Source organism: Nuphar pumila, chromosome 16, assembly GCF_984573655.1.
Source record: "Nuphar pumila chromosome 16, dmNupPumi1.hap1.1, whole genome shotgun sequence".
Lineage (NCBI taxonomy): Eukaryota > Viridiplantae > Streptophyta > Magnoliopsida > Nymphaeales > Nymphaeaceae > Nuphar > Nuphar pumila.
This window is the reverse complement of record NC_143264.1, coordinates 12,579,971-12,602,317: the sequence shown is the minus strand read 5'-3', so window position 1 is coordinate 12,602,317 and position 22,347 is coordinate 12,579,971. Positions and strand designations below refer to the sequence as shown.

The 22,347-nt window shown below is 36.9% G+C and overlaps 1 protein-coding gene across 3 annotated transcripts in view; it reads left to right on the top strand.

Moving 5' to 3' along the window:
• Positions 1–18,701, top strand: part of LOC149812944 (uncharacterized) — a 28,867-nt gene extending 10,166 nt beyond the window's left edge. The window contains exons 2-8 of one of the 3 annotated variants that reach the window (XM_089990788.1): positions 6,196–6,258; positions 6,339–6,431; positions 9,015–9,062; positions 11,040–11,111; positions 17,955–18,013; positions 18,140–18,230; positions 18,392–18,701. In XM_089990788.1, coding sequence (XP_089846914.1) covers positions 6,196–6,258; positions 6,339–6,431; positions 9,015–9,062; positions 11,040–11,111; positions 17,955–18,013; positions 18,140–18,230; positions 18,392–18,553 — 588 coding nt within the window. In that variant the 3' untranslated portion in view covers positions 18,554–18,701. The remainder of the gene's footprint in view (positions 1–6,195; positions 6,259–6,338; positions 6,432–9,014; positions 9,063–11,039; positions 11,112–17,954; positions 18,014–18,139; positions 18,231–18,391) is intronic. The other 2 variants (XM_089990789.1, XM_089990790.1) reach the window with 2 other exon arrangements.
• The last annotated feature ends 3,646 nt before the right edge of the window (positions 18,702–22,347 follow it).

Sequence of the window (22,347 nt, the reverse complement as noted above, 5' to 3'; positions counted from 1 at the left end):
ATAAGCCATTTTTTAATAGATGTTATGATGATGAGAGTTCGAACTGTGGTCATCCCCGCTACTGGGGCAAATGTTTCCTCATAATCTATTTCATATTTTTGACTATACCCTTTAATTACTACTATCCTAGCTTTGTACCTTTCTAGTATTCCATCACTTTTGGTTTTAATTTTATATACCCATTTACACCCTATGGTTTTCTTTTCTATAAGTAATGATTGGATCTCCTAAATTTTAGCCTTTTCTAAGGCTTCTAATTCATTATTCATGGCCTCAATCTATTCATGATGATTTTTGACATCATTATAGGAGAGATTCAACATAAGAGTAGGGTTCAAAAGATTCATAGGATACAAACCTACTAGGTGCTTGGGATATTCTTGTAGATCTTCAAACACTAGATTGATCTATCTTGATTTTGGGTATACCTTTCTAATGCACATGGTTGGCTTTGTGTATGACGAAAATATGTTTGAAGTTCATTATGAGGTTCAACAATAAACATATCACCTTCATGAACATCATGAGTGTTACCATTGACACTCTCATGCATATCATGAGTATCATTACTTTCATTCACATTAATATTATTACTTTCATCAATAGTATCAATATTATGCTCATGCATTAGATCAAACAAAAATGAGTACACACATGGTTTCTTAGACTTAATTTTTCCAAAACTATTTTCTTTTTCAAGAAAAGTTATATTCCTTGAAACATAACACTTGTCTTTCTCAATATCATCATACCTAAATCCTTTTTGTTTTTGAGCATAGCCTAAGAAAACACAAGGAATGACATTTGCAGAAAGCTTATCATTTTTGTTGGAAAGAACAAAACATTTACAATTAAAGATTCTTAATCTTGAATAATCGAGAAAAATTTTAAATAATTTTTCAATAAAAGAAGTATTTTCGAGAATAATAGAAGGCATTTTATTAATTAAATAAACCGTCGTAAGGATGGCTTCGTCCTAAAACCTTTTTGAAACATTTTTGGATATTAGAAGAGTTCTAGTAGTTTCAATAATGTGCCGATGCTTTCTTTCGGCCAACCCATTTTGTTTTGGGGTGTAAGGGCAAGATTTTTTAATGAGTAATGCCTTGATCAAGAAAACTTTTAAATTTTTTTGATAAAAACTCTCCTCTAGAATCAGATCTAAATATTTTAATGCAGGTTTTGAATTGACTTTTAACATAACTATAAAATTTTTAAAGCACTCAAATATTCTAGATTTGAGTCTAAGAAAATAAATCCACGTGTGCCTCCTATAATCATCCACAAATATCATATAGTAAGAAACTCCTCTTTTATACATAACCGGTGCCAATCCCCATACATCCGAATGTATTAACTCAAATGATTCTTTAGATACAAATTGACTATTTCCAAAAGGTATAGATTTCATTTTTCCAAGTATGCAACCTTCACAAGTCAAATCATTTTCATTACAACTTTTAAGAAAATGAAATAAATACATTTTTGACATACTTGGGTGTCCTAATCTTCTATGCCGATGTTCAATACTTTTCTTTTCAACAAAATTACAAATATTTTGATTTGATAGTTTCAAATTGTCCATATAGTAGAGGTCTCCTCTTCTATAGCCTCACCCAATCAACTTCTTGGATTGAAGATTCTGTACTAAGCAATCATTAGATGAAAATGTGACCTTACATCCATGGTTGTTATTTGAGGAACAAATAGGATGTTTAGGTTAAGTTTTGGTACAACTCTAATGTTTGGGACATAAAATTTTTGATTAATTTTAGAAGAGTTTTTTAAAGTACCAAAACTTTTAATTTTTAAAGACATTCCATCGACAGTTGAAACATAAGAATCATCGGGGTTAATGACACATTTGGATAGTATGGACCCATTATGAGCCATATGGAAAGAGACACTGGAATGAAGAATCCAAGAGTTTTACTGGGGTCCACACATGTTTATACGCCCACACCAGAGAAAGAGAGGAAGATTTTCCTTTGATTAATAGTTGAAGGATTTTCATGAGTTGAGCAGATGAGACGTTCGTGGAGCCTTCGTCTACACCACCCCTTTCGCTTGATGATCCCATATAGACTACTTTCTTTTATCTCTTCAATCTTTTCTTCTCCTTTTTGAGCAAAACGGCTTGATGTGGCCCGACTCCTTGCAAAAGTGACATTATCTTACCACCTTTTTTGTATTCATAGTCACTTAAGTTTTTTTCGTAGTCATTTGACCTCTTCCCATAGTCATTTGAGCTTCTTTTATAGTTGTTTTGGCATCTTTCAAAGTGAGGAAGCCTATATGCTTTTATCTGATTTCCAGGTCTTGACATAGAAAGCATCGATTCCTCATCTTTGGTAGAGGAGGGTTTCTTCAATCTATTTTCTTGTATAGTTAGCTCTTCTAGAGTTTTTACTATGAAAAGAATACCTCTTCTATAAAGGGGCCGATTTTGTCCATTCAAATTCGGGCCTAAGCCCATTTATGAATTGATAAAAAATGCTCCGAGTTGATTTGCTTTTCTTGGAGCTTTATGTCAAGTGGACAGTACCACTTAGGCTTTAAGAGCTAATTCATCTCAAAGGAGATAAATAGCATTGTAGTATTCTCTCATCCTCATATCTCCTTGGTTCATTGTTCTTTCTTTAATTTAGAGATTACATATATGAGCTACATCCCTTAGAGAATACATATTTAGAGATACTTCCAAGCATCACTAGCAAATTCAGACTTTGCTAAGTTAGAACATGATTTTGGAATGACTCATCGTTCACTTCTTCCATTTCTTTTCATAGTCGGCAATGGCTTTATTTATCTCTTCTCCTTGAAATGCAATTTCTTTGCCGTTTTCATTTTTGGCGAGCATTAGCTTTGGTTCTTTCTCATATCCATCCACCAAGCCCCATATACCCTTTTTTCAAATCTTATGCTTTAATGTGGATGCCCACATCACATAGTTTATGTCATTGAGTCTCACGAGCATGGTAACAATCACTTCTCATTCATCCTCAATAGATACAAGAAGAGAAAGATGGAGAGATAGAGAGAAATGAGATAATGAAAGCGAAATACTTTTGGGTACCACGAGTCCCCGATCATACGATCTACGATCTCACATCCACACAAAAAAGTTTTACCATGATCATGATTGCAATGGCTCTGATACCATTTAATGAGATCAAGAAGTCTCCACACACCTCAAACAAGAGGAAAATACAAAACCCACAAAAGGGGCACAAACACAATAGCCACTTAGGGGCTTAGAGGAACACACAACATAAAAAATATAATCTTTATTACACATAAAATGCATACATGCCAAGGGGCTTAAGGCCCATATTTATACACAAAGGAGGGAGTGAGAGGCTCTTAAAATATAGCTGTTGGGGACTCCCAACAGCTAGACAATATAACAAAAGCGAAACAACAAAAAACAGAAGAAAAAATAAAATAGAAAAAGACACTATAACCCCTAATGAGTTGTCCTTATTACATGGGTCAAAAGACCAAAATACCTCTGAAGGTTAAAACTTATTACATGCACAATATATATATATATATATATATATATATATATATATATATATAAGAAATACTTATATTCTAACAGTTCCAAGAGATTTCATCTTGATCTCTTCAGCTGTCAACTCTGCTACAACCTTGGTAAGCGAAGGCAAATGAGAACGATGCAAGATGGCACTCCTAGTCCCATCAAACTTTGGTCTAAGTGTCATAAGAAACTCAATGACCTTATTAGTTTTCTTGTTTTGGTTATGGAGTCCCAGACAAGTCTGGCATGAGATACATATCTCACATTTTGCATATTTTTTGCATTTTGTTTGGCCTTCCATAAGTGCAAGAACGTCCTAAATTCTTTGCAAATGAGAATAAAATTCTTCAATTGACTTATTCTCTTGATGCATACTCCTCAACTCTTGAGTGAGTTGATAGTGCTTTGCCCAATTTTCTTGCTTGTAGACGTGTCTGAGATACATCCAGACTTCTTTGGCCTCCTAAAATTGGACAAATTCATAGCTATTGTCTGTTCTACCGAACCGAGAATCCAAGCCTTGACTCTTGCATTGCTCACAATTAGGGGTGGCAATCGGGTCGGGTCGGCAGGTTGGCGGGTCAGAATACCTCAACACGAACCGTTTATTAAACGGGTCGGATGTGGCAAACACAAACACGACCCATTTATTAAACGGGTAACCCGACATGACACGGTTAACCCGTTTAATAAATGGGTCGGGTCGACACGACACGACAACCCGTTTATTAAACGGGTCGACCCGATAACATAGACACGATAACCGCACAGGCGCATACCACCACTGGAGAGGAGAGGTCTCGGGCTCTCGGCTGCGGCTGGGTAGGAAGGAGTTAGATGGGTGACTAAAGTGTAAAGTTAGGAGTTAGGGTTAGATAAGTTAATATATATATATATATATAAATGGGTTGCGGGTTGACGGGTTCGTGTAAACGGGTTGACCCGCCCGCCTAACCCGTTTATTAAACGGGTCAAACGGGTTGGCGAGTTGGCATACCCCCTAACACGAACACGACCCGTTTAATAAACGGGTTAGGCAGGTCGACCCGTTTACGACACGAACCCGTTTAAGCCAAACCCTAACCCGGCTAAGAAGCGGGTTGGCGGGTCGGGTCAGATTTTGCCACCCCTACTCACAATCCAATCTTCTGTCACCTTATCATTATCTGCATCAGTGGGCTTGGATCGTGCTTTTTAGCCATCCAAATTCCCTTTAAACCCTTTCCCTATTATCAGTGACGCCATAAAGTCAGCCCAATACACATAGTTCATCCCATCCAGCTTTGCTGGGATAATCTTGGTTCCATCTTTCTCCAATTCTCTCCCAAACCTCCAACCACAAAGTGTAGAGCTTCACAAGAAAACAATAACAAATCAATATCCAAAGCAGTGTGCACAATAGTATACCATCACAAACTTCAATACACTGTCTTTAATGTGCAAGCTTTAATACCAAAAACATATCAAGAATACTTCAACCAGCCAAAAAGATTAACTACGGACTGCACAATATGGTACCCAAACACCTCCAACACCAATATATTAACAGGGTTATTGCTACAAAGCAGAACATCAAAATCACTATGAATCTGCCTCTAATTGCCACATTAGGTCACCAGGCCACTTCTAAAAGTCTTCTAGTGTCAAATACAATCCTTTAAGGGGATCCAAAATCATTGATTTGCTCACAATCAACAAAATCCCCAAATCTGGACCTTTCTACGTGCGCTTTTCAGAAATACTTAAAAAAATCACAGAAATTTCAAATCACCAAATAACCTGATTCTTGTTTGGGTCAGCTTCTAAAATCAAGATCAATTTAAAGGTTACTTCAGGGGAGATGCATCTGCCACTCGTGAAACCAATGCTGACATCAGCAGCATGCTTCCCAAGACAGAATATCGATGACCAAGATGGAGTCCCTACCTCTGGTCTTCATTCCCGCGATCCTCTAAAAGCTTGCATTAGGCTCTGATACCATATTGAATGAAGGATTTAGGGTCGGAGAAGAGTTAGGGATTAACTCACAATGGGAGAAGCAAAGGGGTTTGCATTCCAAAATTACATGAAAAATGAGAGAGAGCACCTTTATGTGTCGACCTCTCTAGGATTACAAAGAAAGATAAAAACAAAAGAAGAGCTAATTTATAAGTTTGCTCCTTGCCTATAACAATATGTACACAAGATACAAAACAATAAAATGAACAATAACTAACTAAAGGGGCTATATTACATATGTGCTCCAACAGTTTGCATGATGAATTAGTAGTTCCACTCATTATTGCATATGTAGAGGCATAAAAAATATCTTCTTTAGAGTAGAATGCTTTTTATAAGCATTCTACTCAATAAAGATGATATTTTTTTTATGTTTTTGTGTTATTGTTTTGATTCTTTGAAGTCTTGTTTATGCACTTTGTGCTTTTGTAGTGCCTTAGTGTTTTTGTTTTGTTCTTTATTGGACTTGTAATAGTGCTTGTGCACTTTGTTTTTATTTTTCCGCATATTTCATTACGATTGAACACCCTACTATCTCTCAACCATTTTTTCTCATAAAGGAGCACACTTTGCTGTATATATACATATTCTCTCTCTGTGTGTGTGTGTGTGTGTGATATTTATGCATGATATCAATTAACATGTTGTTGCAGACTCTTACCAAGCTTCGTCTCTCAAGAAATGCTTTAACTGAAAAGGAGAAGGAGATTTTCCAAGTATTGTATTTCTCCATTGGCCATACTCCAACTTCTTTTGATCTATTATTGGTTTAGGAGATTAACATCACTTTCTGCAGGATCTGCTAGAAAAAGATGAATTCTATCAGATCAGACTACCATCTAATGTATTGAATACTGGGAAAGTTTATGTTGTCTCATCTGTCAAGGCAGTAAGTTTGCCTGTTGTTTGAGCTGTCTTTTTCCATCTTTTGTTATCATTATTATTGGGTTTGTTTGCATAATGAACTAGCAGTTCCACCCATTATTGCATTATTAGGATGCATATTTAGAGGCATTAAATTATTTTGTTATTAGGATGCAAATGTAGAGGCATTAAATCGCCTGCATTTGGATTTGGAATTTATGCACCATAGTTTCATTAGCTTAAATTGTTGGAGGCATATACATACATACGCCAGCTGTTAGGAAAAACCACGAGCAAGAGACAATCAAAAGGAAACAAAGAACAAGAACGATCAAACTAAACACAAGAAGAACACAGATTTTACGTGGAAAAACCTCTCCTCAAATCCGAGAGAGAATAAAAAACCACGGCCGCCCAGAGAGAAATATTATTACTCTTAACAGACAGTTACAGCTCGGGAAAGAAAAGCGAGAATATAAACAAGGCAAGGGCGACAACCCTAACCCTAACCAAATCAGGTCGGATCCACTGAAAACCGGGTCCCAAACATAAGCCCCAGAAAAAATTTCTTTTGGGGGGGCGCTGCCCCCCTATAACCCCCCGCCAGGGGCGGCCCTCCCTGGACCCCCGCCCGCTGACCGCGCAGCGGGACTCGCGCCGGGGGGAGCCCCCGGACCCCCCTTCCTGCAAGGGCAAAAAACAGTGAATCAGGCTCCACAACTCATCACCAGCAACATTTCATTAAGCTTTTGTATATTGCATTCTTTATGAATCTTCTCTTTTTAGTTCATTGGTCATGAAAGTATTGTTCACAGTATGTTTTGTGTAGCAACTATGTTGTCACTTGTCAATCATATTCATGATTAAATGCTTGTTTGGATCATAATAGTCGTCTTTAGAAGAACACTTCGTTTTCTGTGGTTTAAATTTGGTGATTTAATCCAAAGAATCAACCAAAGCTGTGCATCTCCCGGGAAGCATAAAGGGTAAAGTAAAAATAAATTGAAGGTCAAGGGATCAAATCAATGCTAGCATCCACATATGTATTTATTTTACTGTTCTTTTCTCATATTCTTATTTTTATAGACACGTTAAAAATGAGGTGCTTAAAATGCTTTTCTCTAGGTTATTGTACTTCTAGTTAGCTGATCTAATTTGAATTGATTGATAATAGTATATGGAGCACATATTGCATTCTCTGTTCTCATTCATGCTGGTGTAGAAGGAAATCCAGTCTGTGCCTTTCAGATACTTCTATTGTGTTACACTACAGATGATTTTGCTAGTCATGCTTGTGTGCATTTAACATGAAGAGTATCCAAGACCTTTCATTTATCTGTCAACACTTAGTTTTTGCAACAGTAAAAATTTTAAGTTCAAATTCATGGAAGAGAACTTTTTTATATGTTTTGCTTGTCCCACCTTAAGAGAGTAAAAAATATTTTCTCATATGCACATCCTTGCAAATTGATGTCCACCAGCAGGTGTCCCACAGAAGGAAACTTTACAAATTACAACCAATAGTCACCTCAGAGGCTTGAATCCTCTTCCGGTGGTTCATAAATTGGGATAAATGGATGTCTTGTTATCAATAACTAGATGTCACAACCTTCTCTTCTTAGTTCATCTCTTGTTTGCCATCTCGTGACACTAACTGTATATATGTTTGTCTGTTTGCCAATGATATTCTCTCATAGAAGTGCCAGTATGCTACTATGAGGGCCAAGAAGACACTTTTTTATTGCACAGAACACAGCTTATTAAAGCATCATGAATCTCACTTCTTCCAATGATTGTTCCCTTCTTTCCATTCAAGGAGGTCATTCCTCCTACTTCATAGTACCCAGCTTAGTTCCTTTTCCTTAGCACTGATAGATTGATAGTCAGGAATGTGTTTTCTAAATAGGAAATGACATGAGTTTACATTTTCCTTTCCTTTAGTTTTGTTTTATTTGACTTTATAATAAAATTTTTGCTTCACTTCAAAAGGAAAAGTTTTTGACTTGGCCTATAATCTTTCTTGAAAATGTTTAGAGAGGCACAAAATGGTTATGTTTCTGTATGTAGAATAATCCAGGTCATTATGTGCTCATTTGTTTCTTATGAATCAAAATCAAGATTTTTCTCTTATAATATGGGCAGTGGTTAATATCCATGACAGCAGACAGAAACACACCATGTAATGAGCATTTGCCAAAATCTAAGAAACCATGAACCAGACAGAGTAGTAGCTTAAAGGAAATTGCCTGATGGTTCTGAAGTAGCCAACTTCATATTTGTCGAGAAAAAAAGACAAACTATTTCCTATTGTTTTGACCCTTCCTGCAATTCATAGATAAAGGGAAAAATCTATCTTCCTCCATTATTGTGTGCCGTAGTTAGATTCATACATGATACACTTTTTAGTTATCTGGGGCAGAAGATGATTCTTTTGTCGTGTTCATGTTTGATGTAATTTCTCATGCCTTTCTTTTCCAATTATTTCTTATTTGCAGTGGCTTATTATGATGTTTTGCTTTGTGTCAGTTTTACGTCTGTGTGAATCTTATAATGAATGTGAGTCTTACCTCCGTTTCTTTTTTCTGTTTTTCCTAATTGACAATCCTAGAGATGCCTTCCACGGATGTTATTGGAAGAGCATTTTGTCATCCACGCGGTAAGTCCTGTGCATATTATGCATTTATGTTTTGATCTGTGATTTTTGGCTTTGTCTTTGGATCTTCATGTCATATTCCTATTCCTTAAAGGATGCTTCTTGATATATATATATATATATATATATATATATATATATATATATATATATATATATATATATATATATATATATAGTGTAACGCGCTGGTTCTGCCCCACTTAAAATCGTAGTTTTTGGTGGTTTTTCTCAAATCTAACACCATAGATGTGATCTATAGGTTTTGTTTAGTGGGAACCGGCTTTTGGATCACCGGAATCCGACCTGTATACAGGTTTTTCCGGTGATCCAAAATCAATGGCTATGAAGGTGTCAGTTTTTTCCGGCTCATAAAAATATGTTTTTTCGTCAGAAAAACATGATCCAAGAGTCGATTCCCACTAAATCAAGCATGATAAACACATCTAATGGTTCAGATCTATCATAAAACACTTCAAACTATGGGGCCTAATGGGGCAGAATGAGAAAACTGGGCCTAATATGTTCAGTTCTCATATATATATACATATATATATATATATATATATATGTGTGTGTGTGTGTGTGTGTGTGTGTGTGTGTGTGTGTGCATGTGTGCCTTTTCCATTTCTAGCATATCATGTTGTACCGTAGGGTGGCATCACATAAAACTTTACACATGGTTCAATGTTGCATTCTAGTGGTTTCTATATTTCAACAAGTCATTGTGGGTAAATATTTGGTACTAATGAAGGGATGGAAGTATTGAGGTGGCAATCATAGGTGGAAGCTGTATCAACTCAATCAGACCATATAAATTTGTTCAACATGGTTTGTTTATGAAAGATTGGACCTTGTATCATGTTTTTCTGACAAAAACATGATTTTTTGAGCAATCAAATTTCGGTACATTGTGGGTTGTTGATTTTTAAACCTTTGGAATACCTACTTGTCACAATTATTTGATTCAAAAACTATTTCCCTTTATACAAACCATGTAGATCACATTTATAGGGTTTGATCTACAAAAAGTAAAAAAAAATATGAAAAATAAAGGTGATTTCTACAGTACCAAATATTTGCCCGTTTATTATTAACTTGGATTGTTTCATGTTGAATTAAATCGTCTAGACTACAATATTAAAAAGACATATGAGAATTGGTGAGAGAAATTCCTGTAAAGTGGCTCTAATTATGTAAATAGGAACTAACCTAAATTACTGATTTATGGGGGCAGACAAGTTCCTGCCTCCTCTTTGGAGAACTCGACTTCAAAAGATAAAATGAAGAGAACATACAACTGAAAAGAGGCAACATTCCAGATATAATTGTCATATAAACTCCAATGTCTGGTGGACCTATTTTTCCATTGTACCAAATAAAATTATAATTTGGTAAATGCTTGGGAAATCTTCTTGTGGTGCAAAAACATAGCTGGGTTGATGTGATGGTTGCATAGAGTTGTGCCATCTTCATAAAGGGATGTTGACTTCAAATGCATCAGTCGATGTTGCAACCCCTCCTGCCTGCACACAGCCTAAAGAAGAGAAAAGAAATGAGGACAAAGAATAAAAAACGGCATTCCTGCCATCCAATTTCAATATGGTGTATTATATGACAGGGCAAACAACAGCTTGCATTTTGTTAGGTCCATTGTGTTGATATTGCAGTTCTTTTGTTCACTGGATGAGACATGCCGTGTTCATAAGTTTAACATTGCTTATCCATTTCTATAGCTATTACATCATAATTGAAGGATAAGAATATTACCTTGACATTCCAAATGGAGATTCTTTGGGAGACAATGTGACTGATGATGTCGTTTGATGAATACAAGTATCTGTTCTCTCTTCATGTTATATTTACCAATATATAGTTTTTTTCTATCTTTTTTCTTTATCCATCATAATAGCTGTTTGCCTGTTTATGCTTGTTGTGGTTTATTTTCTGATGGAGTTTGTACCATGATATGTGATGCAGGAAGGTGTCAATGTTTTGGCTGTTAACTATGGTTCACCCAGCTCATGCCCTCATCCACGGTTACTGAAATTTGTAAGTTTACCTAGTGTGTTTGCATTTCTTACTTAAGTATGAAGCATGTCCCCAAGTTCCTTGCAAAACAGTCACTCATCTTTCCTGATTAATTTCTAATAGACAGGATAACCTGTATTTCATTAGCTTCTAGCATTTTGGAACTGATTGCTGACATTAATAATCTTAGGCCTGGGTATCTGGCAATTTTTTCTATGAAAATAACTCTCATTAAATGCTTTTGTCTCTATGCTTCTAAAAAAAAAATGCCATCATCAGTTGTATTTCCATAATAATTTCTGATAAGACGCATGGATAAATGGAGTATGACTTGCCTCTATTTTAATGGCAATTAATATTGCACATTAATAAGCATGAAGGGAGGAAAAACCCATATAAATGGGGCTTTAATTTTTCTTAGTAGTTGATGCATTCTGTATGAAAGGTAGGTGGGTACATCCTAAATTACCATTTTCAATTCATTTATGCTATGTTTGGGAGCTGGTGTTGAGGAGGAGATGAAAGGGGTGATGGGAGTGGAGAAGAAAATGGGAGATGAAGCTGGCGTTGTGTTGTACCCTCAGAAATTTCCAGGTTCATGCGGGATGAACCAGTGTTGGGATCGGACGAAGGTCCAGATCTGTGACTGATGGGTACCGTAATCGGAGTCCGGCATACTCAAATGGATCGAACCTGCTATTCTTTGGCCTTGGGGCTTGTGAGTTATGTGTCCTAGGGGTTGAACCTTGGTTTCTTTGGCCTTGGGGCCTGTGAGTTGTGTCATAGGGGTTGAACCTTGGTTGACATGATCGGGAAGAGGTCGAAGGTTCCTCGTTGTGGCGAACAAGGCGATATAGGAGAAACGAGGTTATTCGGCCAATCGGTTTGGTGTGGTTTGGGGTTGGTAGATGGTTTGGGTATGGAATGAGGTCTAGAACGTGTAGGACCTGGTCCAGGGATTCTAAGAAGGCCTAGAGACGTGTGAGGGGGGGAGGGGGGGTGTCTAGAACAAGTGCTGCACAGGGGCTTAGGCTGCTGATGGTCCGAGGTTTGCCAGAATGGGTTTTGTGGGTAAGCCAGGTCCCCGTCAAGATGCGCGATTTAGATTTCGGAAAATAAGTAGAGGCTTAACCAAGATTAGGGATCGAGTCTAGGGGCCAGTTACAAAGGTGTCTCCAACGATCTGAAACTCAGGCACATGATCTGCAATGTCGGGGAAGCTGGACCGCACGACCCGGGGCACTGCAGGAGTTGGGGCTCTTCCAAGCAAGGCGATTAACCAACCTAGGTGGTCTGGTCATCATGTGAATCAGAGAAAGAGAGAGAAAAAAAGAAGAGAAAGAGAAGAGAAATAAGAAAAAATAAAGAGAAAGACGTCTAGAGAGAGAGAGAGAAACGACTAGAGGGAGAGAATCAAATTCATACTTGCATAAACTATAAAAGGGATCCCTATGATACTTTTTATAGTGTGTGACCTGGGTTTGGGTCCAACTTCAATTCAAAAATAAAATCTAACCCATTAAACCCATGCACCCTCTAACTGCCAAAACTATACTCTAACTGACAATTATAACTAGACTAGGAAGAAGGTTAGTTAGACTGATTGGGGTCCTTCCTTAATCATATCGTAATTACCATACTTCAATTACCAAAATCAATAATGCATGAATATGAAATATACCTATGCTAGAATCAAAACATTAAATGAAAAGTAGAAGAGGGAAGCGTCCTACCCTCTTTTCTGGAAAGTAGGTGGTGCCCCTCACTTTCCTTTTCTCTTTTCTTCCTCCTTACAAAATCAATGCCAACTTGTGGGTCCTACTGCTCTTCCTCTCCTTCAAGCTGGTTGGGACGTGTCCCTTGACTTTCCTCCATAGAGAGGTACCACATCAGCAACCACGTCACCTCCTTGGGCTCCACTTTGACTTGAGAGACTCTTGCATGGTTGATGTGGTGTTGGGATCCTGGAGCACCGGATCCTCTGGATTTTGGACCGTAATAAGTTGTCAACAACATCCTTGTGAGGATGTAGTTAAAAACATAGTCACAAATATCGCCAAGATTTTGAAAATCTCGCAATAATATCTTGTTTCATTCAAGAACCGTGATAATGATGATATTATCTCGAGATTTTCAAAATCTAAAATCTTGTTTATTATGAAAAAACCGTGTATTATCACAACTTCTAAGATAAACCAAAAAGCAAAGAATACTTATTATTAGTAAGGTCATACATGTACATTAGCTCACTACCAACTCGTACGCCATTAAATGCTTTTTAAAAAGCATTCAAAAGGTGTTCACATGTGCAATTCCACGTAATCACACAAGTTGTGCTTCTCAAGAGGCACAAAAGACCTCTTAAATAGAAATAGGAGGGGCCGACTTTGGACACCCTCTTTGATATGGGACCAATGTTGTCAGTATCAGAATCAAACCCATATCGTTTTTCAAAAAAAAAACCCTGAATCAGGCTGTATTGAATCGAATCCACGTCGACTGAAATCGGTCTATTTCTATGTCACATAGACTCAGCTAAGAGGTCGAGGCACCCGCGTCGACACGCTCCGACACGGGTGCGGCTTCGGACACAGGGCTGACACGGTCAACCAAGTGTCAGACTCAGTCAATGCACTGGGGCCGAGTCCGTCCATATTTTGGACTCGGTCAACTTTGACCGAGTCCATTTTTAGGGCAAAAGACGTATAAAAACTAAAAAAATTGATATTTTTATATATATATATATATAGCTGAGTCTTGTTATATATATTTAGCTGTGTCCTCTAATGGGCACAACTTTGACCGAGTCTTATTATATATATATATATATATATATATATATATATATATATATATATATATATATATATATATATATAGCCGTGTCCCTGTGTCCAAAATTTTTGAAATTGCTCCACACCCGTGTCGCACCCGTACCCGCACCCATGTGACATATGTATATTTTAAAAACTGAAATTTTAATTCAAAATTAAAAAAACAGAAAAAAATATTTAAAAACAAAAAAATTGAAGATAGTTTTTGATTAAAAATCCATAAAAATAGGAAAAACATAAACTTTAAAAATAAGAGAAAATCACAGAGAGAGAGAGAGAGAGAGAGAGAGAGAGAGAGAGAGAGAGAGGCTGCCTCTTCCCTCTGTTCAGCAGCGACACCTCATCGCCGATGAGACAGTGCCTCATTGGCTGCAGACAAACTTCCACCACCTCGTCCTCCTCCACTGCTTGGCTGCTCCCTCCTACTGCTTTCCAACTGTTGTTGCTTCATCAAAACGAGCACCTACAGAACCACCAGAGTGAAAACCACTAGCACAACCCCTCTCAAACCCACCACCAAACTCACTAGTAATGACATGGGCTTTCCCCTACCCCCCATGACAGAGCCCTAACATATAGAATCCCCCTCCCTCCCTGCCAGCCATGGAGTTCATGAGATTCAGCATTGACCCTCCAACACCAGCCTATCGCCTCATTGTCGCTCACGACAGTGGAGTGGCCAAAATATATATATATATATATATATATATATATATATATATAGAGAGAGAGAGAGAGAGAGAGAGAGAGAGAGAGAGAGAGAGAGGCAAACGGATCACACAAAAGTGTGATTCAGGTGGTATCTATCAGACCGAACTGTTTCGGCCTGAATTGTTCAATTTTTTGAAGGGCCGATTCACCCCTATAGCATATCGAAGTTTTGGTGATACAATACGAATCAGCCGATTCAGGCCAATTCACAACGCTACTGACAACATTGAATGGACTATTTTCTGAAAAGACTGTAATGTGATTTAACATGGTACCCATCCAAGTATATTTCATATGGTAAGATATTACCTTGTATCTGAAGAAAAAGGTAATTTCTTACCATTCATACCTTGTTCTTTATTTGTTTAAAAATTCTTTTCAATATTTTTTTATTATATTTTTGTAGTATTTTTTAATAAACTGATTTTTTTGAGAAAAAAAAATTAAATCTCCCGAGATATTTCATTACTGAGAACAACAGTTGTAACTATGGTTGAAAATGACCCATCTCCACTCCCAACACCATTCTCTTCTCCCAAAACAGGGTTCCCAACCACCGATCGGGGTAGGTGGTATTTATTAAATCCTCATTAAATACCATCTCCCCTCTCATCTCCGTTTCTCAAATATGTCCGTATTTGGTTCTATTAATCAACATGCATGTCCATGATTGTGTGAATGGGGATTGTCATGCCATCTTAAAAGTTTCAATTTTGGTGTCAGATCTGGAGATTCTGGATCGTCCAGTATTTATAAAGTGTGAAAAGAGAATCCATGGACTAATCATTCATGTGAAACATGAAAAACACCTCAAAGCTATGTCACATGGGTGCGGGTACGGGTACGGGAGCAGAGCAATTTCAAAAATTTTGGACACGGGAACACGACTATATATACAACAACAACAACAACAACAACTACGCCTTCATCCCAAAACAATTGGGGTCAGCGATATGAACCAAAAAAGAAATTCATTTTGGGTCTTCCACATGAATCCTTTTCCTCTAATCATTTCTATCCAATGCCATGTCCTCGGTGAGGTTCAAAGCATTCATATCCTTTCCTATCATCTCCATCCAAGTCTTCCTAGGCCTACCCCGACCTCTTTTAACTAATGTATTTTCCTATTTCTCCAACCTTCTAACTGGAGCATCATTAGGCCTTCGCCGAATATGTCCAAACCACCGTAAACTATTCTCTCGCATCTTATTTTCAATGGGTGCAACACCTACCTTCTTACGTATCTCCTCGTTCCAAATCTTATCTTTTATTGTATTTCCACACATCCATCTAAGCATCCGCATCTCAGCTACACTCATTTTTTGAATATGATGTCTCTTGGCAGCCCAACATTCCGTACCATATAGTAAAGCGGGTCTAATAGTCGTCCTATAAAACTTTCCCTTCAACCGCAATGGCATTCTATGATCGCACAACACTCCAGTTGCACTTTTCCATTTCATCCACCCAACCTTTATCCTATGATTTACATCTCCATCAATTTCTCCATACTTTCGAATGATGGATCCCAAATATTTGAAATAATCATTCACCGGTATTTCTTGCTCACCAAGCTTCACTACACTCGCATCACTACTTCGTTGCTTACTAAACCGACATTCCATATATTCAGTCTTACTCTTACTCAACTTAAAACCTCTAGCTTCCAATGTCTGTCTCCATAATTCTAACTTAGCATTAACCCCAGCTCTAGACTCATCAATCAAAACAATATCATCAGCAAACAACATACACCACGGTACATTTTCTTGAATTGATCTCGTAAGCTCATTCATCACTATCGCAAATAGGAAAGGGCTTAAAGCAAATCCTTGATGTAACCCAACCGTTATCGGAAAATTGGTTGTCACCCCTCCACAAGTGCGGACATTGGTTACTACTCCTTCATACATATCTTTAATTATACTAATGTACTTGAGAGAAACACCTTTCTTCATCATTGTCCACCAGAGAACGTTCCTAGGTACTCTATCGTATGCCTTCTCTAAATCAATAAAAACCATATGCAAATCTTTGTTCCTCTCTCTATATCTTTCAATAAGTTGTCTAAGAAGATGTATAGCTTCCATAGTTGATCTTCCAGGCATAAAACCAAATTGATTCTCCGATATCATGACAACCTTCCTCAACCTAGACTCAATCACCCTCTCCCAAAGTTTCATAGTATGACTCATGAGTTTTATACCACGATAGTTTGTGCAATCTTGTATATCACCCTTATTCTTATATAAAGGCACCAAAGTACTCTTCCTCCACTCATTAGGCATCTTATTTGTTCGCCAAATCAAGTTAAAAAGATTTGTCAACCATTCTAAACCTTTCTCTCCCAAGCATTTCCAAGCCTCGATAGGTATACCATCTGGGCCAACTGCCCTTCTTGATTTCATTTTCTTCAAAGCCTCTGTAATTTCTTTCTTTTGAATCTTGCGCATGAAGTCACGACTATATATATATATATATTTTAAATATATATATATAACAATAATAAGATTGTAAATTTTAAAGCAAAAATAAAAAAGCAATTCTATTGAAGTAACACAAATTTACCAAAATATAACACATAAAGAAGGAGGAAGACGATCGAAGATCGATTTTTTTAGTTTTTATACATCTTTTGCCCTAAAATATGGACGAAAATAGACTCGGTCAAAGTTGACCGAGTCCAAAATGTGGAGGAACTTGGCCCCGATGCGTTGACTGAGTCTGACACTTAGTTGACCGTGTCTGCCCCGTGTCCGAAGCCGCACCCGTGTCAGGTACGATCGACGTGGGTGCGTCGACCTTTTAACAGAGTCCGTGTGACTTAGCCTCAAAGTTGACATAGCTTTTGGTCTAGTGGAATCTCAGTTCTCTTTGTAGGGACACGAGTTTCCAAATTTGATAAATTTGATTTCTATTTCTGTAATTTTCTAAATATATGATTTATGATATCTAGTTGGAAAATAATAAGATAATACTGGTCATCCTGAACAAAGTGTTGTGTGTGGCCATGTTTGGCTCAGTATAATTGCCATTCTAAAACCTTCATTTAAGACACCTACTGGTCAAGTGGCTAACATGATAGCATCAAACAGTGCAATGTTTTTGTTCTTAAAACCACGTGAGAAACAACTTCAAAATTTAATCTTATTTTCTACTCTGGTCTAACACCTTTTTGACATCAGCTGCAGCTATTTTCCCTGCCCCCAGCATTGACAGCAAAATTTGGAAGCTTTTAAAAGCTCCATAGATTGTATTCTGTGCAATGATTGTAAGTTTGTAAAATTGTCTAATCACTGACTTGGCTCTTTCGATGCAGCCATCAAAGTGGTCTTTCAACTCGCACGCGGTTCTGAAGAATGGCGAAGTGGCTCCAAGGTCACATTAGATTAAGCTTTCAGTTGCCTTCATAGCTACAGATTCCCCCAGCTTATTCTTATTTTACACATGTATTTGGTTGAAGCTGTTGAATGGGATCTTAAAATGGGCATATTCTACTTGCAGAAAACCATCATTTGCTGAGGAAGTACTAAGAAGTGAGAATGGTGATGGTGAAGAAGTTAAGCTACCCGAGAGATCATTTTGGTCAAAATATGTAAGTATTTTATACGTTTATATTTCTTTGTTTGATAAAACATGTTAACTAGTTAGGAGGAAAATACACACAAGCAAACATAACACCGTTGTGAGATTTATGAGAAGCTGACTCTGTGCGTGTGTGTCTCTGTGCTCGTGGATTTTCTACTGTTATTGCAGTGGATGTACTTGATCCCTCTTGGACTCGTAGTTATGAATGCGATCACTCAAGCCATGAACATGCCAGAGGAGCAGCCAGCAGGAACTTCAGGACAACAACCTTCCCAGTCACAAGCAGCAGCAACTCAGCGTGCTGCCAACTCGGTTGTTCGTAGGAGATGAGGGTGAACATTTTTTGTTTCTGCTGCTGTTGGCTATGGATTTTGCTGTTTATTGTACTCGGTTGAAATGGTCACTTTGACTATGGAAATTTTCAGATTTACTCTCCATGAGAACCTCTCTCTCTCTCTCCAAACCAGTTCCATAGTTCATGGACTGATTGCACGTTCCTAACTTTCAGGAAACAGTTATGCCTCATGTTTCCCGTACCTGGTATGGTACAATTCCTGATTTGTGAGCCATTAGGTAGTAAGGTTCTTCTTTCCTTATCATGAATGATTTACAGTAACTCAAATATTTTGGAGTAACGGGCTATCTTGTGACATGGTAACGGAGACTACAGTAAGAAAAAAAAATCAAAATCCTACATGTCAAATCTACAAATTAAAGATATATTTGAAATTACCAGGAATAGCTCAGATTTTGGTATATAGCTTTCACAACGTCACATGGCATTAGAGAGCTGTCATGACCTTTTACATCCAATTCACATGATAGTGTTTCAACCAAACCATGTTCCATCACTGGATTTTGCAAAAGGCACCAGATGGATTTCAATTAAAATATGGAACACAAACCACTCTTTTTTTGGAGGATTACTTGAGTGTGGTATCGGGCATAGGATGTCCTGTCTACATATGCCTGAGCAAACACCGCAATATGAGAACAATAATGTCCTTAATGGCTTAAGCAAATGTTCTTACAAAATATTGGTCATATGCCTTTAATACAGCTGTATATCCTATGAATCGTATGTATTCAAAAGTTTTGAAGCATAAGACTCCGTTGGAAGTTATGTTTAATACAAGGATAGATTATGAGTTTTAATTTTTTTTTATGTGTCTGTTATCCCTGTTTTCATGCATATAGGCAGCACAAGCTTGCTTATCGTTCAGAGATGTGTGTTTTCCTTGGTCATCCTCTGCAACATCATGAATATTATTGTCTTCATACGGTCACCAGTGTAATAGGCGGCGTTTGGGAGGAGGCATTTGGCGGGATTCAAAGGGAGTTGGAAAAAATATATTATACTGGAATTCAAGGGAAGTGTGTTCGAAATGTAATATGGATTTCTTTGATTCTTTGGAAGTACTAGTAAGGAATCAGGCTTACAATCCACCTGATTACTTACCGTGTTTGATTGAAGAACATTTTACATGTAATATGGATTACAGTTGGATAGAATCTCATGCACACAAATTAAGTCTAATTTTGCATATACTAAGTTTTTGGAATAATTGATACATTCTCTTTTAATAAAAGTAAACTATTTAAAAAAATAACTAACTAAAAAATACAAACTAAAATCACAAGTGCCATTAGAAAATGAAACCGAAAAATGCTTATCATTCCAATCAACTATCTAATTTGTTAGATCCACCTAAATATCAACCACAAGATTCTTAAAAATGATGGACAAAAAACTTACATCTACAAGCTATAAATGAATTGAATTAGATCTGAATCCAACCATATATCTAATTCAAAAGATTGATTTTAATATAAAACAGTCTGAATATATAAATCTCAATTGATACCCGAAAAAAATGTCAGATTCGGACCAAAGATTTGACCAAATCCGATCCATTTTCAACTCTATAATTAAAGATGCAAACAATTTAGATTTGGGTCAAATATCCAATAGAACCTGAGTCCATGCATGACTATTGTGTGGGTTTAGTTTACCTAGATCCAAACTGGACATAAACGGTTAGTATGAGAGAGAGAGAGAGAGAGAGAGAGAGAGAGAGAGAGAGAGAGAGAGAGAGGTGAACGTATTTTGGTAACTACCCACCGGAATCCTTTCACAATAAAAAATACCTCCTCATTGTTGAAGGAGTTGAAAGAGGGTAAAAGTGAGGATTTGGGACCTCCTTAATCTCAGCCTCGATTCACGGTTCTTTGCACTCATTCAACCAAACAATCTTCCGCAGAAATATGATTTCTTGAACGGACATAACTGTCTCTGACACCCTCCCATTTCTGGGAACGGAAACCTCCCAAACACAGCCTTATTCTCAGCCTACTACCTCTTCAAGTCCTTCACCAAAACATTGAGTCATCCATAGTCAAGGTCGGATTTCTTGAGTTAACTCGAAACTCAATCGAGTTAGCTCGAATTGAGCACATACTGAGTCAAGAAACCCCCTCTATTCGGTATGAACCATGGGCGTAGGGCACGAGAGGAGGTGGGAGAGCATTGGAGATAGTTACATGATGTGGATGATTCCAAAAGAATTTGGACCATGTTTGGGAGAAGGGATTGTAGGGAGGAAAGAATATAAACTAAGAATCAACCAACCCTAAATCCTTCCAACTTCAAATTTCAACTCCTTTTTATAACAAGGAGGTATTTACAATTCCTTGAATTACAAGGATTCGTGTGGGTCTTTGAATTTTCGATTGTTCAAAAATTTTATGGCATTTATCTCAGTAAATCCCCTATCCATCACGTCTCTTCTTTCATTGGTCTATATATGTTGGCTTTCCTCCAGGCTAGCACCGTTATGCTTGTTTTTCTTTTCCTATGTCCTGGCTTTTTTAAGGACATCTAATTCTATATTCATAGCCTCAATCCAATGAAAGAAAATTTAGCTATATTTTATTTAGATGATTAGTGATAAGAATGTAGTGCTAGCAAGCAAGCTCTATAATTTGGGGATAAGGAGTCATACGACACAAAACTTATTTAAAGAATGAAAGTATAGTCTATTTTTTTTATTGCTTTTATAAGAAAAAGTATAGTCTACTTCAGATATTTGGGAGGAAATTCACACATTTGAGAGCAATTTCACATATTTTTGAGAAACTTTGCATATTTGAGAGAAACTTCACATATTTGGAGGATATATATGTGAACTTATTTAGGTATTTGCAAAGTTTAAGTTTAAAAGGATATTTGCAACTATTATTATGCGAACTTCATGAGGTTTACAAAAAAAAAACATGCAAAACTCTTTTTAAGTGGAAGTTTGGGATACCCGATGAGTGGAGCGATATATCCCGCAAACTTCATGAGTTTCACATATGCAAAGGGTAAAAAGGTTCTAACAAAGTTAGCTATTTGCTATTTTGGTTATCGAGCAAATTTTAACAAATTATGGGTTTTTAGGAAAACACATTATTTTTATCGTACAATACTATCATTTTTCGTAAAAAAAATACCTATGTTTTCAGTATCGGTGAAAACACACTTAAATTTGTCATGGTTAATTAAAAAACCTAACGTTTGTTTCTGCCAAAGTTGTCACAAAATGTGTGGTGTAAATGAAAAAACTTAGGTGTGTTTTTGAAAGTTTTCTAAACAAAAGCATGCTTTGAAGACAAATTAGTATTTTCTAAACAAAAACATGCTTTGAAGACAAATTAGTTGTAACTTCAATTGGTTAGTTGGCTTAGTGATATCCCAAGTTAAAGTAATGGAAGTCTGCTTAACGGAGTATAAACTTAAGTGTGTTTTAACAATATCATAAACTTAAGTGTAGTTTTTATTATCGCCAAAAAACTTAGGTGTGATTTAGAAAACTTTCATTTTTAACCTAATGCAATATTTTCAATAGCTATTATGCCGTAAAAAACATGATATTTAAATAAAATGCTTAAATTTGAAAATCATGTTCTTAACACATAATAAAGTATAATAAAGTGTACTCCCTAATGGGCAAGAGGAAACTCAATGGTTTTACCAATGGAAAGCCTATCAATACGGATTCATGAGGGGGATTTTCCTTGGCTTAGCCAAAAATAAAACAACATAATATCATGTCAAAATCATTTTAAAAATGTATTTAGTCGCT